Raw genomic sequence first — 12,850 nt, 5'->3', positions numbered from 1 at the left:
TCTTCCCCGATAAATAGGCGCCGCTCTTCGCACGTTATAAGCCCACCCCAGATACAAACACTGATAAGCACATGCTCAACGGGAAGCATATCCTCGGGAAGACTTCCCTTTGCACGGTTTATCGAAATAGAGGTATTACTCACCAACTGTGCGGTGGCTACGTGGGCCAATTGCCCCATTAATTATATGGCCCCCTCCGTGCACCGCTTCAATTTTTGTTTTTTTTTTTCGACCCCCCAGTTAGTTTCTTCGCTTTTGCTTTATTAATAAACTTGTTGATGGCCATTTTTTGTTTCTTTTCGGCTCTTTCAATTCTTGTGTACAACTTTCGCTTCTTTTTACTGAGGGCGATTTTATGTCTCTGTATATTTTCCCTCGTTTGTTCTGAATGCACCTCCTTGGCATTGTGCGCACCATTCGTGATGGTTTCCCCGATTGGAACGTAATTGTCTTCATCTTCCAACTCCATCTGGTTATTTAAGCATGCATTTCTAAGTAGTTGCAGTTTTTCCTTACTTACTTCATCGTCTGATTTGAGGAATTCCTCGTCTTTATTTTCCTGACCGTGTTCATATTCTTTTGTCTCCTCTGCGTCACTGTTTTGGCCATTTTTCTCTGCCTCTTCATTCAACAGTTTGTTAATCGTGTATTCCTCCTTTTTCACGAAATTTTTAAAGTTATCGTCTTCAATGAATGGAGAGAGGTGCACAGGTAAATTTTTCACATCCACGGAGTAGTCACTACATGGAAGGATTTTCTTCCTGTTCAGGCAATCGAATATGTATTGTGGTTGTACATACATCCTTTCAATTTTTTGCTGCTCTATTTGTTTTCCTTCTCCATAGGGTTCTAATATTTCGTGCGTGATTTTGTCATCCCCCAGATGATAAGGCGAATAGGGGGAATTCCATCCGACCGCACCTCCACAGGAGAGGATAATGAGGGAGAGTATCTCGAGCGGCATGTCCGTGTGGATATAATATACTTGATTTTTGAACAGATCCTTGAGGGTATCATTTTGTTCATCTATGTCGTGTTTTATTTCTTCTTCTTCGTGGTGGTTTTCACTTTGGCTTTGTTCTCCTACTTGGGGGGCACCCTCCTCTGGTGCAGTTTCCACAGGGTGGGCGTCTGCTACAAGACCGCTATCCAGTGTGTGCTGACTAGGGAACCTCTCCTTGCAGAGCGAAATTAAATACTCATCGTATGAAAGGTGTTTGAGTTTTTCATTTTTCAGCAGTTCGCTCTGCTCAGGGGGGTATGTCATATTGTGCATTTTGTAAAGTTTGAAGAGGACAAATTTGAGCAGACAGATGTAGTACTCGATAAAATTGGTGATGATGGAAAAGTCTATGGTGTTGTCTAAGTAAGGCGTAAATGTATGGGGGATAAGCCAGGTAACTTTTTTCTGTAAAATTTCTGCCTGTAGGTAGTATCCCTTTACAGTTATAAACCCTTTTTTTATTCTGTTCGTTTTGTAAACGTAGTGATGAAAGTGATTCTTTAGGACTTCACAGTTGGTAACAAATCGGTTCATAATTCCGACCTTCTCGTTGGAAGGAAGTAACGAATAAGCGACTACTGCACTTAGAGCATCGTCTAATTCTTCTATTGCGTAGGAAAATACAGGGAACCTTTCCTTAATTATATGGTCTAATTTATACTTGGGGAAATTTTTTATTAAGTTTTTACATTTTTCCTTATCCTCTAATGCTAGTTTATATTTTTTATACTTTTTCAAATATGCTGTGATTTTTCGAAAATCTTGGATAATTTTTTCATGGGCCAATTTCTTGAAGTCATTTTTGGAGTAGAATACCTTTTGCCTGTAGAACTTGTTTCGGAATTTCAATGGGATTTCCTTAAAATCTTTGGGGTAGATTCCCTTAAAAATACAAAGCTTCCGGAACTCCTTTTCCTTCAGGTATAGCTTCTTTACTATACTCTTCCTGGTGAAGTACTTTCCCTCCTTCTTCTTCTTTACCTTCTTGCGCAGCTTGTGGATATGCATTTTGGGCAGCTGCAGGTTTGGCGAATTGCAAAAGATGCAGTGGTTACGTGGGTCCTACGCGTTTACAATGCGGGGATAGGCTGGTATTTACCCCTCGATTGGTCACTAACCAACGGCAACCGCGCTGGAGGATGCTCCAAAAGGGGAAAAACAAAAATGAAAGAGTACAAAATGTGATACAACAGGAATGGAAAAATAAATGAATAAACGAACAAACAAACCGCTAGCAACGTTTCATTAACTGAGCGGGAATTTTTTAAAACATACGGAATGGTACATTTGTGGATTAATGGAAAGATTGCTACTTAGCGCAGATCAGGCAATTTTTTTTTTTTTTTTTTTTTTCCCGATTCTTTCTACAATTACATATGCACTGCTAATGGTTTGGTTCTCACAATATTTTTTGCGGTTCCCCCCTGCTCCGTTGGTTCCTGTATGCATAACGCGCTAACAATCCTTTCGGTGAATAAAATATGTTCGGCGTTTTTATTTTTCGCGAGGAAACTGTCACGTCGGCAGTGGTTTTTTTAGTCACCCAGCGCGTCATACATTTTGCAGCGCATGGAAAAGCAGTGCGTTGAAAATGCATGGCCCCGTTTACACCCCCATTTGGAGGATATCCAAGCGGCGCACTAATCCCGTGGCAACAGTATTTTTTTTTAATCTTACCCACAATAACCGCCATGTGAACTTAACTTTTTAGGAGTTTTTAATTCGCCTTTCCCATGTTAAGATGATGTAGCTTTTGAAGATAATAATATTCGCGTATCAATAGGGATGATGTTCCCCTTTTATTTGGCGATTATTTACGCCACCACATTGGACGCACCTGAATGGACCTGTTTGCATATGCCGGTAGAACATTCCTGTTCTCATTTTGTTGTTGGTAAAAGCGTAAAATGGGCGGGGGAACTAGAGATGAAAAGGCTCACCGTGTGGGGGCTCATTCCCCCCGCGCATCCCCGTGACCAGTCAATAATCACTGAGTCAATTTTCTCGACATGAAAAAATAGGAACATTACCACATGCGAATGCGCACATTTGGTTTTTCCCTACCTGCTCTGCTTTAAGGTCTAGTGGTAATTTCATCCCAAAAAAAAAAACTTTTCTTTGTGTTCGGAACCCCAAAGGAGTGCCTTATCTTCGTACGGAGGCTCCCCTTCTTGTAACCTTTCTTTGCATCGTCTGTAGAGCTAAAGTAGGGGAACTTTTGCGACCTTTAACAGTTTACCCATTTTCCAGCGGGAGGGAGCACCTGCGCCGTGCGCTGCTGTCCGCGCAGCAAGAGATCAGGAAGCAAATAATGGACAGCAGAAAAAGGGGATCTGCGAAATGCCATTTTTTACACAATTAATGTCAGCCCACCTGGGTGATATATATATTTTTTTTGTTCGATAAGAATGGGGTTCATTTGGGAGCATCTCTCTTTCTGCCTTTTTCCGTTTTGAGTGGACGCGTCGGTAAATTTTTTCGGGTGGAACAGTGGGAGAATTTGCTGCTGCGCGAATGCGCGGTCGCTTATCATAGTTCGCCCTTGCCTCCTCTTTGGTTTTTTTTTTTTTTTTTTTTTTTGTCTACCTTTATGCGGAGGCTCAATGTGGCCCCAAAGAGGGTAGGGCAATTTTCCCCCCCCTTGCGCATGCAAATAACGGGACCTTTCCCCTGGAGCGTTTTCTCCAGAGAGGAATACCCCGTGTCGCTGTTGCGATAAAGTGGGTTCCAATGTTAAGTCTCGGATATGCAAAAAAAAAAAGAAAAAAGGGGTGAACAATAGAGGGTCTATAGAACATCTGCAAAGGGGTAGGAATTTTCTCCATTATTGGCACTTTTCTTTTTTTTCCCCCCCCAATTTACATTGTGGAGGCTTTTTTTTTTTTTTTTTTTTTTTCGCGAAGGGGAGATAGACAAATATGGTTCGTACGGACGATTTTTTCATGTTGAAAAATGAAGAATGTGCAAAGAGAACAAAAAGGAAAAAAATATAAGGATAAGAAAGTTAGGAGTAGTGAGACGAACTATGATCCTTCGTGTAGCGAAAATAAAAAATGGATTGACGAGACTTCGTTCGAATTGAATACAGTGTGTAGTAATATCACTGTAGATTCCTCCGTTGGCAAAAGTAGGGTGCGCGCCGGGGAGGGGGAAGCAATTGGAGAGGTGTTCAAAAGGGTGGGTGCTCACTCCAAGGGGGATGACATCCCAAGTAAGGATGTGCACATCCTAATGGAAAAAATAGACGGAGGGAAGCGTGAAGTACTGCGTAAGGGGGATGAACCCATTGGGGGCAGCAAAACAGGTAGTGCTTTCACAAAGGGAGACCATTCATCCGATCAGCCCAGCGATGAAAATGGCTATGAACGAACGGGCTACGTCAATGTGACCCCCTCGGGGGGGAAAGAAGTAAAGAAAAAGTTTAAACAGAAGAAGTGGTCAAGTAAAAAGAGAGTAGAAAGACAGACAAACGGAACAAGTACAATGCTTGACCAACCGGGAAGCGAAAAGCTGGAACACCTGAAAGACATCCTACACGAACAGCTAAAAAAGAAAAAACAAATTTTGGAGGAAAAGCTAAGGGTGAGGCAGCACGAAAGGAATAAACTAGAGGAAGACGTAAAAAACGCAGGAGTAGAACTGTTTCGAGTGAACAAAGAAAACGACTTTTTAAATAAAAAGGAAGAAGAATTAAGTGAAGCGATAAAGTATATGAAAAATGAGAGGGAGAAGCAACTTGGAAAGCAAATCGAATTGAAAAAAAATTACAACAAACAAATGGCAAATTTGAAGAAAGAGCTGAATTACCAATCTGATGTTTTTAGCAAGTTTAATAATAGCCTTCTCGAACTGAACAATCTGAGGAGGTATTTCGATTTGGTGAATGCCAACACGCGCATTAGTGAAAATGTGTTGGGTGCGGTGCGGCAGAAGCGGCAGGGGAAGGTGAGAAGTGGAGAGGGAGCGCCTTCCTTGGAGGGAAGTGCGTGTGAGGGAGAGGCCCCCCTGGTAATAACCCAGTCAGCCATACAGAAGAAGGAAAATATTCTGAACAAAATGAACCACGATTTGAACGAAATACAAAACGACATTGATACGAAGAAGGACATAGAAAGGAATGAACGGACGGAATGTAAAAATTTGGAAAGACTGATAAGGGAGGAGAAGGAAGAGTATGCACAGTTAAAGAAGGGGAGGCAGGACATGCTGAATGATCTAAACGATTCGATCAGCAAAATGAAACAGAGGGATGAAGCGATTGAAGAAATGAACACAAAACTGATGGAGCTGAAGTCAACCATATACGATATGGAAATACAAAAGGATGTTTTAACAAAGGAACTTACAACGGAAAAGGAGAAAAAGGAAAAAATTCAGTCCGAACTTGGGGCACTGAAAAAGGAGACAGAACGAACAATAGAGGGGAAAGAAAAGATCCAACAGGAGGTACACACCGTTGTGAAGCAAATTGAAGAGGTCAAAGTGGACATACAAAATGAGCGAAACAAGTCTGTACAAATGAACGATGAAATAGGAAAACTAAAAAAAGACATTCGAAACAGGGAGAACAAAATAAAGATAGTAAAAAATGACATTAACAAAAATATCGACAAAATAATAAACATGTATACAGAAGAAATTAAAGTGAGTCATTTTTCCGCCAAATTGAAAAACGATTTAGCCAGCGTGAAGGAAAATATAACAAGAAAGGAAAACGAAATTGAAAATTACAAAAATGGTATTATCCGAATTAAGATACAACAAATTTTGGAAAGTACAAAAATTGAAAATGTGCAAGAAAAGGTAAAAAAATTAAATGAAGAATTTGAGCAAAAGCATGAACTGCTAAGTAACTATGATCTTGTGATAAAGAAGAATCATTACTTGATTGAAAATAAGCAACTCGAGGTAGACAGACTGAACGAGGAATTTGACAAGAAGAATAGAAAAAACTGTGATGACCATGGAATGCCTCTCACATTAAACATAAAAATAGAAAAGCTAAACAAACAGATAAGGGATGTATTAAAGCAAAGCAGACATTTGGAAAAAGACTGGTTTTTGAAACAATCGGAAATGATAAAAATACAAAATGAAAACCAAAAAATGAACGAAGAAATGCTCAGGGGGAGAGACTTAAGACTCATTCTGAATCAGAAGAAATGCGAATTACAGGAAAATTTTAAAAACGCACAAAATGGACTTAAAAAAATAAATAAAAATATTATGTATATACGCTTACAGCTGGAAAAGTTCGCCTCCAAAAATTCTGACACGCTGGGGGAGATCGACAAAATGGAAGACGACATGCTGAAGTGGAGTGAGAAGAAAAATATCAAAGCTGAAGAATATAAGCGGAAAAAGGAAAACTTAAAAAATGATATAAACTCGTTAAAATGTGAAAAGGAAAAATACCAACAAGACCTCCTAAATTATGAAAATAAAATTCTCCTTTTGGAAAACAAAATTGAACAAAAAAAAAAGCTACAAGGGGTTATCAAAGAATACACGGAGAATAAGGACATCCTCCTTTTGAAGAAAAACATACAGGCGAAAAATGATCTCATAGAAAATGCAAAAAAACAACAAAATATTCTCCTCGCGAATATCAAACAGGCACTAAACAAGAGAAACGAACTGGACAATAAGAAAGAAGCTTTCCAAAAAAATATTGACAACGGAGTTAATGTCTCCTTTAAAATAAAGCACGAAATTTCTTTTGCTAAAAAAAATGTCAAGGAATTTAAAGGAAAAAAGGTGTCCCTTTGTAACTACTTAACCGAGCTGATCCACTCGTATGAAGAACTCACGAACCAGACACAACAAGAGAAGACACACCTCCTAAATCTGAACAGACTGTGTGACATCTACGAGGGGATACTGAAGATTCAAAATTGTGAAAAGAAGCAGCGGTTCCAGGAATTGCTAAAATTTCAAAACGCAGTAAAAAATGGTGGCTCTTTGTACAACTCGAAGAAGCCCTATGAAACTCTGCGGAAGAGCTGCGCCTCTTACAGGAGGAAGCTCGTCGTCATTGAGAACAAGTTGCGTGGCTTGGTCACCACGGATGAGGCGTATGCCAAGTTGATTGGGGTGCTGCTCGAGTGGCTTGCCAACTGAGAGGGAACAGCTCATGGGAGGGTTTCATTTGGCGCACACCCCGTTGAGGCCCCCCTTTTGGTGATCCGTTCGTTGTACCACCCCCGTTGGAAGACGTGCAGGATTGCCCCGTTTTTCCTTTCCCCACTGTGGCGTGACTCACCTTAGCAGTTTATTCCCTCCCATATTGAATTGGTAGGCAGCTAGCCACCATGTGCGCATCTTTCCTGGCGTTTCATTTTAGGTCCCCACACTGACCTATTTTCAAAACGTGGCGTTTCTTCTCCCGTGCGCCCCCAACTTTATGCACATTTCATTTATTTCATTTTTTTTTTTTTTTTATGTGACAACCGGGCAACACACTTTACGATCTTCTCCCCCTTTCGAAGAAGAGCCCATTTGGCTAAAAGTGTAAAATTTTTTAATTCAAAAAAAGAAAGTGTAAACAGAGTGGAAAGATGTATGGGTGGCGCTGAACGTGACGGTAAAATATAGCAGCTTCTGAAAAAGGGCGCAATTTCCTAGGGCTAGCGCGTTGGTTAAGGGACCGCACAGGGAAAAAACGTTACCTTGTGCCTAACGGTGTATACACCCAGGTGTTGCCTCCCCAGTTGTCATTCGTCCTTTGGGGCCACGGCACGTTAAACAAGTTAATTCACCCTACCCACTTGGAATCCACAAAACAGTAAAATGCAAGCAAAATGAATTACTACGAAGCATTAGGGAACGCTGCAATAAATGAGGAAAATAAAGAGGATTTTAAAAAGCTAATTTTGAAGAGCGAAAGTTTTATCGATGATGTGCTGCACGAGCAACTTAGGGAACGACAAAAAAGGAGGGATGAAATTCTGCAGGACATTTTTGACATGTGAGTTAGCCAAGGAGGAAAGCGCCTTCACCCATGGGGAGGAAGGATCTGTCCATTCGCGCATACACCACACTTACGTTTTCATTTATTTGTATTCACATTGAGTGATATTTCGACTTAGGGAGATGTATCCCCCGATATGAAAATACATGAGCATGAGTGCTTATGGGTGTAGCCCGATTGGCTCGATACCCAGCACACTTTGCTAACACCGGTGACACGTTACCCCTGCAGGGAAATCCTCGTTCAGAATCTTAAGCTTTTCATTAACATGAAGGACCAAAAGGAAATCGAGACGCTTACCATGCTGGGATGCGATAGTTACGTTTACGCCGACATGTAATGAACGGAAAAGGGCGCAATGGGCACAAAAAGACGACCCAGAGGGAGCATGTTCGTTGTTGCTCCACAAGCATATTTGCGGCGAAGGAACACTCACGCATGTGTGATCATTCCTGGGGCATCCACTTAATCACTCGCGTAGAATATACGTATACCCACGTGATTACTACCTATCTCTACCACCACACATGCTGCACGAACATTTCCCCCATTGGCAGATTAGACAAGAACAAAATTTTCATCCAAATAGGATATGAGTTTTATTTGGAGATGTCCCTCGAGGACGCCATCGTATTCTTGAAGAAGAAGATAAATCTTTACGAGGAGTGAGTGCTGAAGGACTCTACGCGAGTGTAGACGTGTGGGTCCACATCCGGATTATGCATGAAACAATTTTATTTACCCTGGGGGAGGTCCTTTTTTTAATAGTTTCCCCCTTTTTTATGAGACATTTCCCTACCCCCCTAACAAATGGTGTGCCGTTTCCACCCCTTTGCAGTAAAGTGGCCTACTGGAACAAGCAGATATCGCGGGTCAAGGCTCACATACAAATAGTAATCACGCTGAGAATTTCATTCTTCACTGAGCGCTTTTATGAATGGTACATTTTAGTTTATGTTCGCGTGTTTATGATGATGACAAATTTTTATTTCTTCCCTCCCTCGTATTGCAGCTGATGAGAGCTATTTCAAATTTGACTTGACTTGCTTCGGGGACCTCTTGAAGGGTGCCTGAGCCGGTGGACGTATTGACAGATTAAGCGATACTGCGTATTCAATGGATTCGAATAAGTACACCCCCTTTTTTTCGTTTCCTTCGATGGAAAAGAAAATATTTTCCACTTTGTGCAAGCGTGTGTGTATATCTGTATACATGCGTCTCCTGATACTCATATAGTGACGCACATTTAACTTCTTAAGCCTTCCTCTGCGCAAAATTCGTATGTCTCCCCGCACATGTCACAATTTACGCAACAATTGAACGTGTATGCCCAGTATGCGCATAGGTTGTCAATAAGAACGCCAATAATAAACCGTTAGTAGGGGTCATTTTACACTCCAGTGGAGCGTTCGTTTAGCCCTCCGTTTGAATATCCATTCTATATTCAATAAAGTGAAGCAATAAAAAAAAAAAAATTTTTTATATGCCGTTTTGCCTGAACAGTGCTAGCCATGGAACATTTGAATTCGCTTCATTTTTTTTTTTTTTAACAAAACGGATGAGAAGTTACACATTTTGTGGAAAACGCATGTGTGTTCCAGAGTAAAACTACATTTTGAGGAAAAAATTCTGAACAAGTCAGGTATATTTTGCATAAATGTGCAAAATGGGGGAAAAAAAAAAAAAAAAAAAAAAAAAAAATGAGAAATAGCTGTTCCATTTTGTGTATGCCCTCTGATTGCGTTTTTTTTTTTTGCTTCATTTTCCTTTCTTTTATTTACACCCTTTATTTTATTATTATTTTCAACAGTGGAGTGTTACGTTACTGCCAACCTTTTAATCGCACATTTCTTTTAATTTTATTTACAACGTGAAAGTTTGTTTTTTTTTTTGCCAACCATTCTTAACTGTGTCGGTTCACGATGAGTTGACAATTAACTTTGTTGTGTGATCATTTTGAACTTGATGAAAAGGAATACACAGTTGGTGAATGGTGAATAGAATAAAACGAGTGAGAAGTTTTTCCTTTAACGAGGGGGAAGAAACTCCATGGGAAATTGTATGATGTGGGGTCTCGACTGCTTCAGTTTGTGTAGCCTGTTGTGCAGTTCTCTGCGGGAACTGTGAGAATTATTTTAACACACGCACGGGAGTATCGCGCGAGTTGCGTGGCATACCATTCATTTTTGCTTCATACAACGCTGTTAATTTTTGTGTAGTTTTGCATATTTGTTCTTAAATTTGCCGCGTTTTAATCCCTTTCGTTTAACTTCTTAACCCGCGCGCGCAATTTGTCCTCCCCCCCATAATGTCTAACAATGAAAGCTGCCAACGCGAGGCCAGATGAGACCCAGAAAATTACTAATAACAATGCTGAGGAAGAAGTAGAAGAGGAGCCCCTGTACTCAGGGCCCCTAAAGATTGAACAGCTACTGGCGAAGGGGTTCGTAAAAAGGGATTTGGAGTTACTGAAGGAAGGAGGACTACAGACAGTGGAGTGCGTAGCATACGCTCCTATGCGCACATTATGTGCAATAAAAGGCATAAGTGAACAAAAGGCGGAGAAGTTAAAAAAAGCGTGTAAAGAATTATGTAACTCTGGCTTTTGTAATGCCGTGGATTATCATGATGCCAGGCAAAATTTAATAAAATTCACAACGGGATCGAAACAGTTAGATTCTTTACTAAAGGGTGGCATAGAAACTGGAGGGATAACTGAATTATTTGGAGAATTTCGTACAGGTAAAAGTCAGCTATGTCACACGTTAGCTATAACGTGTCAGTTGCCAATAGAGCAATCAGGTGGAGAAGGCAAATGCCTTTGGATAGACACAGAAGGAACTTTCCGTCCAGAGCGCATTGTAGCTATAGCGAAAAGATACGGCTTACACCCAACGGATTGTTTGAATAATATAGCCTATGCAAAGGCGTACAATTGTGACCACCAGACAGAATTATTGATAGATGCAAGTGCAATGATGGCAGATGCCAGATTTGCTTTGTTAATTGTCGATTCGGCGACGGCCTTGTATCGATCCGAATACATAGGTAGAGGAGAGCTAGCCAGTAGGCAGTCCCACCTGTGCAGGTTTTTAAGAGGCTTACAAAGAATTGCCGACATTTATGGCGTTGCTGTTATTATAACAAATCAAGTTGTGGCCAAGGTCGATGCGATGAATGTGTTCGGAGGGAATGATAAAATCCCCATAGGGGGGAACATCATAGCGCATGCTAGCCAAACGAGACTCTACTTGAGGAAGAGCAGAGGAGAAAGCAGGATTTGCAAAATTTACGATTCGCCAGTTCTTCCGGAGGCCGAGGCCGTGTTCGCTATTACGGAGGGGGGGATAGCAGACTACGAGGAGAAGTGACACATGCATGTGCAGACTTCCCCGCGTGCTAGTTGTTGCAAACGTGCATGTATTTTTATCCACGTTGTGGATGTACTTGCCTGTTTCATTATTATAATCCAGATTTGACATCCATGTGAAAGTTTTATGTGTCGGATTATAAGTCCTTTCCCTGTTGCTTCTTAATCACCACTTTATTATTGTTTTACTAGCATTTCATTAGTGCTTCTTTTTCAAACTGTGGAAAGAAGTGGTCCAGAAATGCACAGATAAAAGCCAAGCGCCCTTTCTGTTTATGCCCTTCACAATTTGGAGGGGGCCACGAGCATGCGCAATACAGCCACTTTGTTTTTATATTCCCCTTCACCCTACTAATTAATTTTTTTTGCTAACAAAGATAAGACAACTTTTTTTTTTTTTTTTTTTTTTTTTTCGTTGTAATTACACCATTATTATTAGTAGTAATTCGTCACGTTTTGCACATTGCACCGTATGGGATCGCACACAGGTAGCTCCTTTGGACTTGCTACTTCTGACAATTTCTGGTGAGTTAACCAACCATTCTTAACGCTGTTTGTGCGAGGCAGGAGGTAGCGCAGATATATATCCCTTGGTTTGAACGCCTGTACGTACAGAGGTGCATCCGCGTAGGCTGCGTTACCCCGAGTTATGTTTTTTTTATAAAACCCTACGTGTCAGCATACGTCTGACTTTTCCATGTCAAGAGAGAGGTCTTGAAACGGAGTTACAATTTAGTCGGCATAAGCTGGTTGGAACATTTGGTAGAAATGGGTAATCGGAGGTGGCAACCTTTCATGTGCCTTATTTTGGGATGCAAAATGTATAGTGTGCATGGTGGGGAAGCTCCACGTGAGGAATTTTGCTCAGGGAAGAATTGCGCGGAGGTCTTTTGTGCATATGGATGTGAAGAAGTAAAGATGTTGATGTGCTTTATGCACTTTACAAATGAAGATAATTTTTTTTCCTTTTCTTGCAACGTACATTTGGGGTGGAAATGGCGATAATGAGCCAAAGGAAGAAGGGGGGATAGATAATACCTACACGGTGGTTATACAAATGGGTGTATATCTTTCCACTCGGTTCGCGTCATCGTTGCTCAAGATGCGGCAGAGGGATTGCGTACACTTTCGTTGGTCGTTCCCTTCAACCATTGTGGTTGGGGAGTTGCTAGGGATATAATTCCTAACCTGACCCGACCTGACGATCGCATTTGCCTCGTATTTTCCCACATGGGGTTTAAACCCAAAGCGGTGAGAAGGTGGCATACATGCAACAGCAATTGATGGGTGTATTTTTTACCCGCACCTGAATATGCCGCATCGATCGTATATATGCATTTCAAAAGGGGTTAACAATATTTTGCCACTCCGATGGTTACGCTGGTAAATTAATAAAACAGGCTTAATTTTACTGCGCACCACATATATGCATTTCCTTTGCGTTAGCGCAATGGTGAAAAGCCTTACGATGTGACATGCGTTTGCTTAAAGTGCGCACCCTGACTGG

The 12,850-nt window shown here is 41.0% G+C and overlaps 4 protein-coding genes across 4 annotated transcripts; 3 read left to right on the top strand and 1 right to left on the bottom strand.

Moving 5' to 3' along the window:
• Positions 1 to 208: 208 nt before the first annotated feature.
• Positions 209 to 2,011, bottom strand: PCOAH_00023980 (Pescadillo-like protein; the record flags this gene model as incomplete). The annotated part of the gene is made up of 1 exon (XM_020059203.1): positions 209 to 2,011. One exon carries the CDS (start codon positions 2,009 to 2,011, stop codon positions 209 to 211), a length of 1,803 nt encoding a protein of 600 aa, XP_019915052.1.
• Positions 2,012 to 3,955: 1,944 nt separating this feature from the next.
• PCOAH_00023970 (Uncharacterized protein) lies at positions 3,956 to 7,123 on the top strand (the record flags this gene model as incomplete). Its single annotated transcript, XM_020059202.1, has 1 exon — positions 3,956 to 7,123. The coding sequence occupies one exon, from the start codon at positions 3,956 to 3,958 to the stop codon at positions 7,121 to 7,123; it is 3,168 nt and encodes a 1,055-aa protein (XP_019914745.1).
• A 680-nt stretch (positions 7,124 to 7,803) lies between these two features.
• On the top strand, positions 7,804 to 9,015 carry PCOAH_00023960 (Prefoldin-like protein; the record flags this gene model as incomplete). The annotated part of the gene is made up of 5 exons (XM_020059201.1): positions 7,804 to 7,970; positions 8,205 to 8,309; positions 8,531 to 8,638; positions 8,812 to 8,866; positions 8,986 to 9,015. 5 exons carry the CDS (start codon positions 7,804 to 7,806, stop codon positions 9,013 to 9,015), a joined length of 465 nt encoding a protein of 154 aa, XP_019915093.1.
• Positions 9,016 to 10,291: 1,276 nt separating this feature from the next.
• PCOAH_00023950 (Recombinase rad51) lies at positions 10,292 to 11,344 on the top strand (the record flags this gene model as incomplete). The annotated part of the gene is made up of 1 exon (XM_020059200.1): positions 10,292 to 11,344. The coding sequence occupies one exon, from the start codon at positions 10,292 to 10,294 to the stop codon at positions 11,342 to 11,344; it is 1,053 nt and encodes a 350-aa protein (XP_019915013.1).
• Between the last annotated feature and the right edge of the window lie 1,506 nt (positions 11,345 to 12,850).

This window comes from Plasmodium coatneyi, chromosome 9 (assembly GCF_001680005.1).
Source record: "Plasmodium coatneyi strain Hackeri chromosome 9, complete sequence".
Taxonomy (NCBI): domain Eukaryota; phylum Apicomplexa; class Aconoidasida; order Haemosporida; family Plasmodiidae; genus Plasmodium; species Plasmodium coatneyi.
Note: the sequence above shows the minus strand (reverse complement) of the source record. Positions and strands in the feature narration are given on the sequence as shown.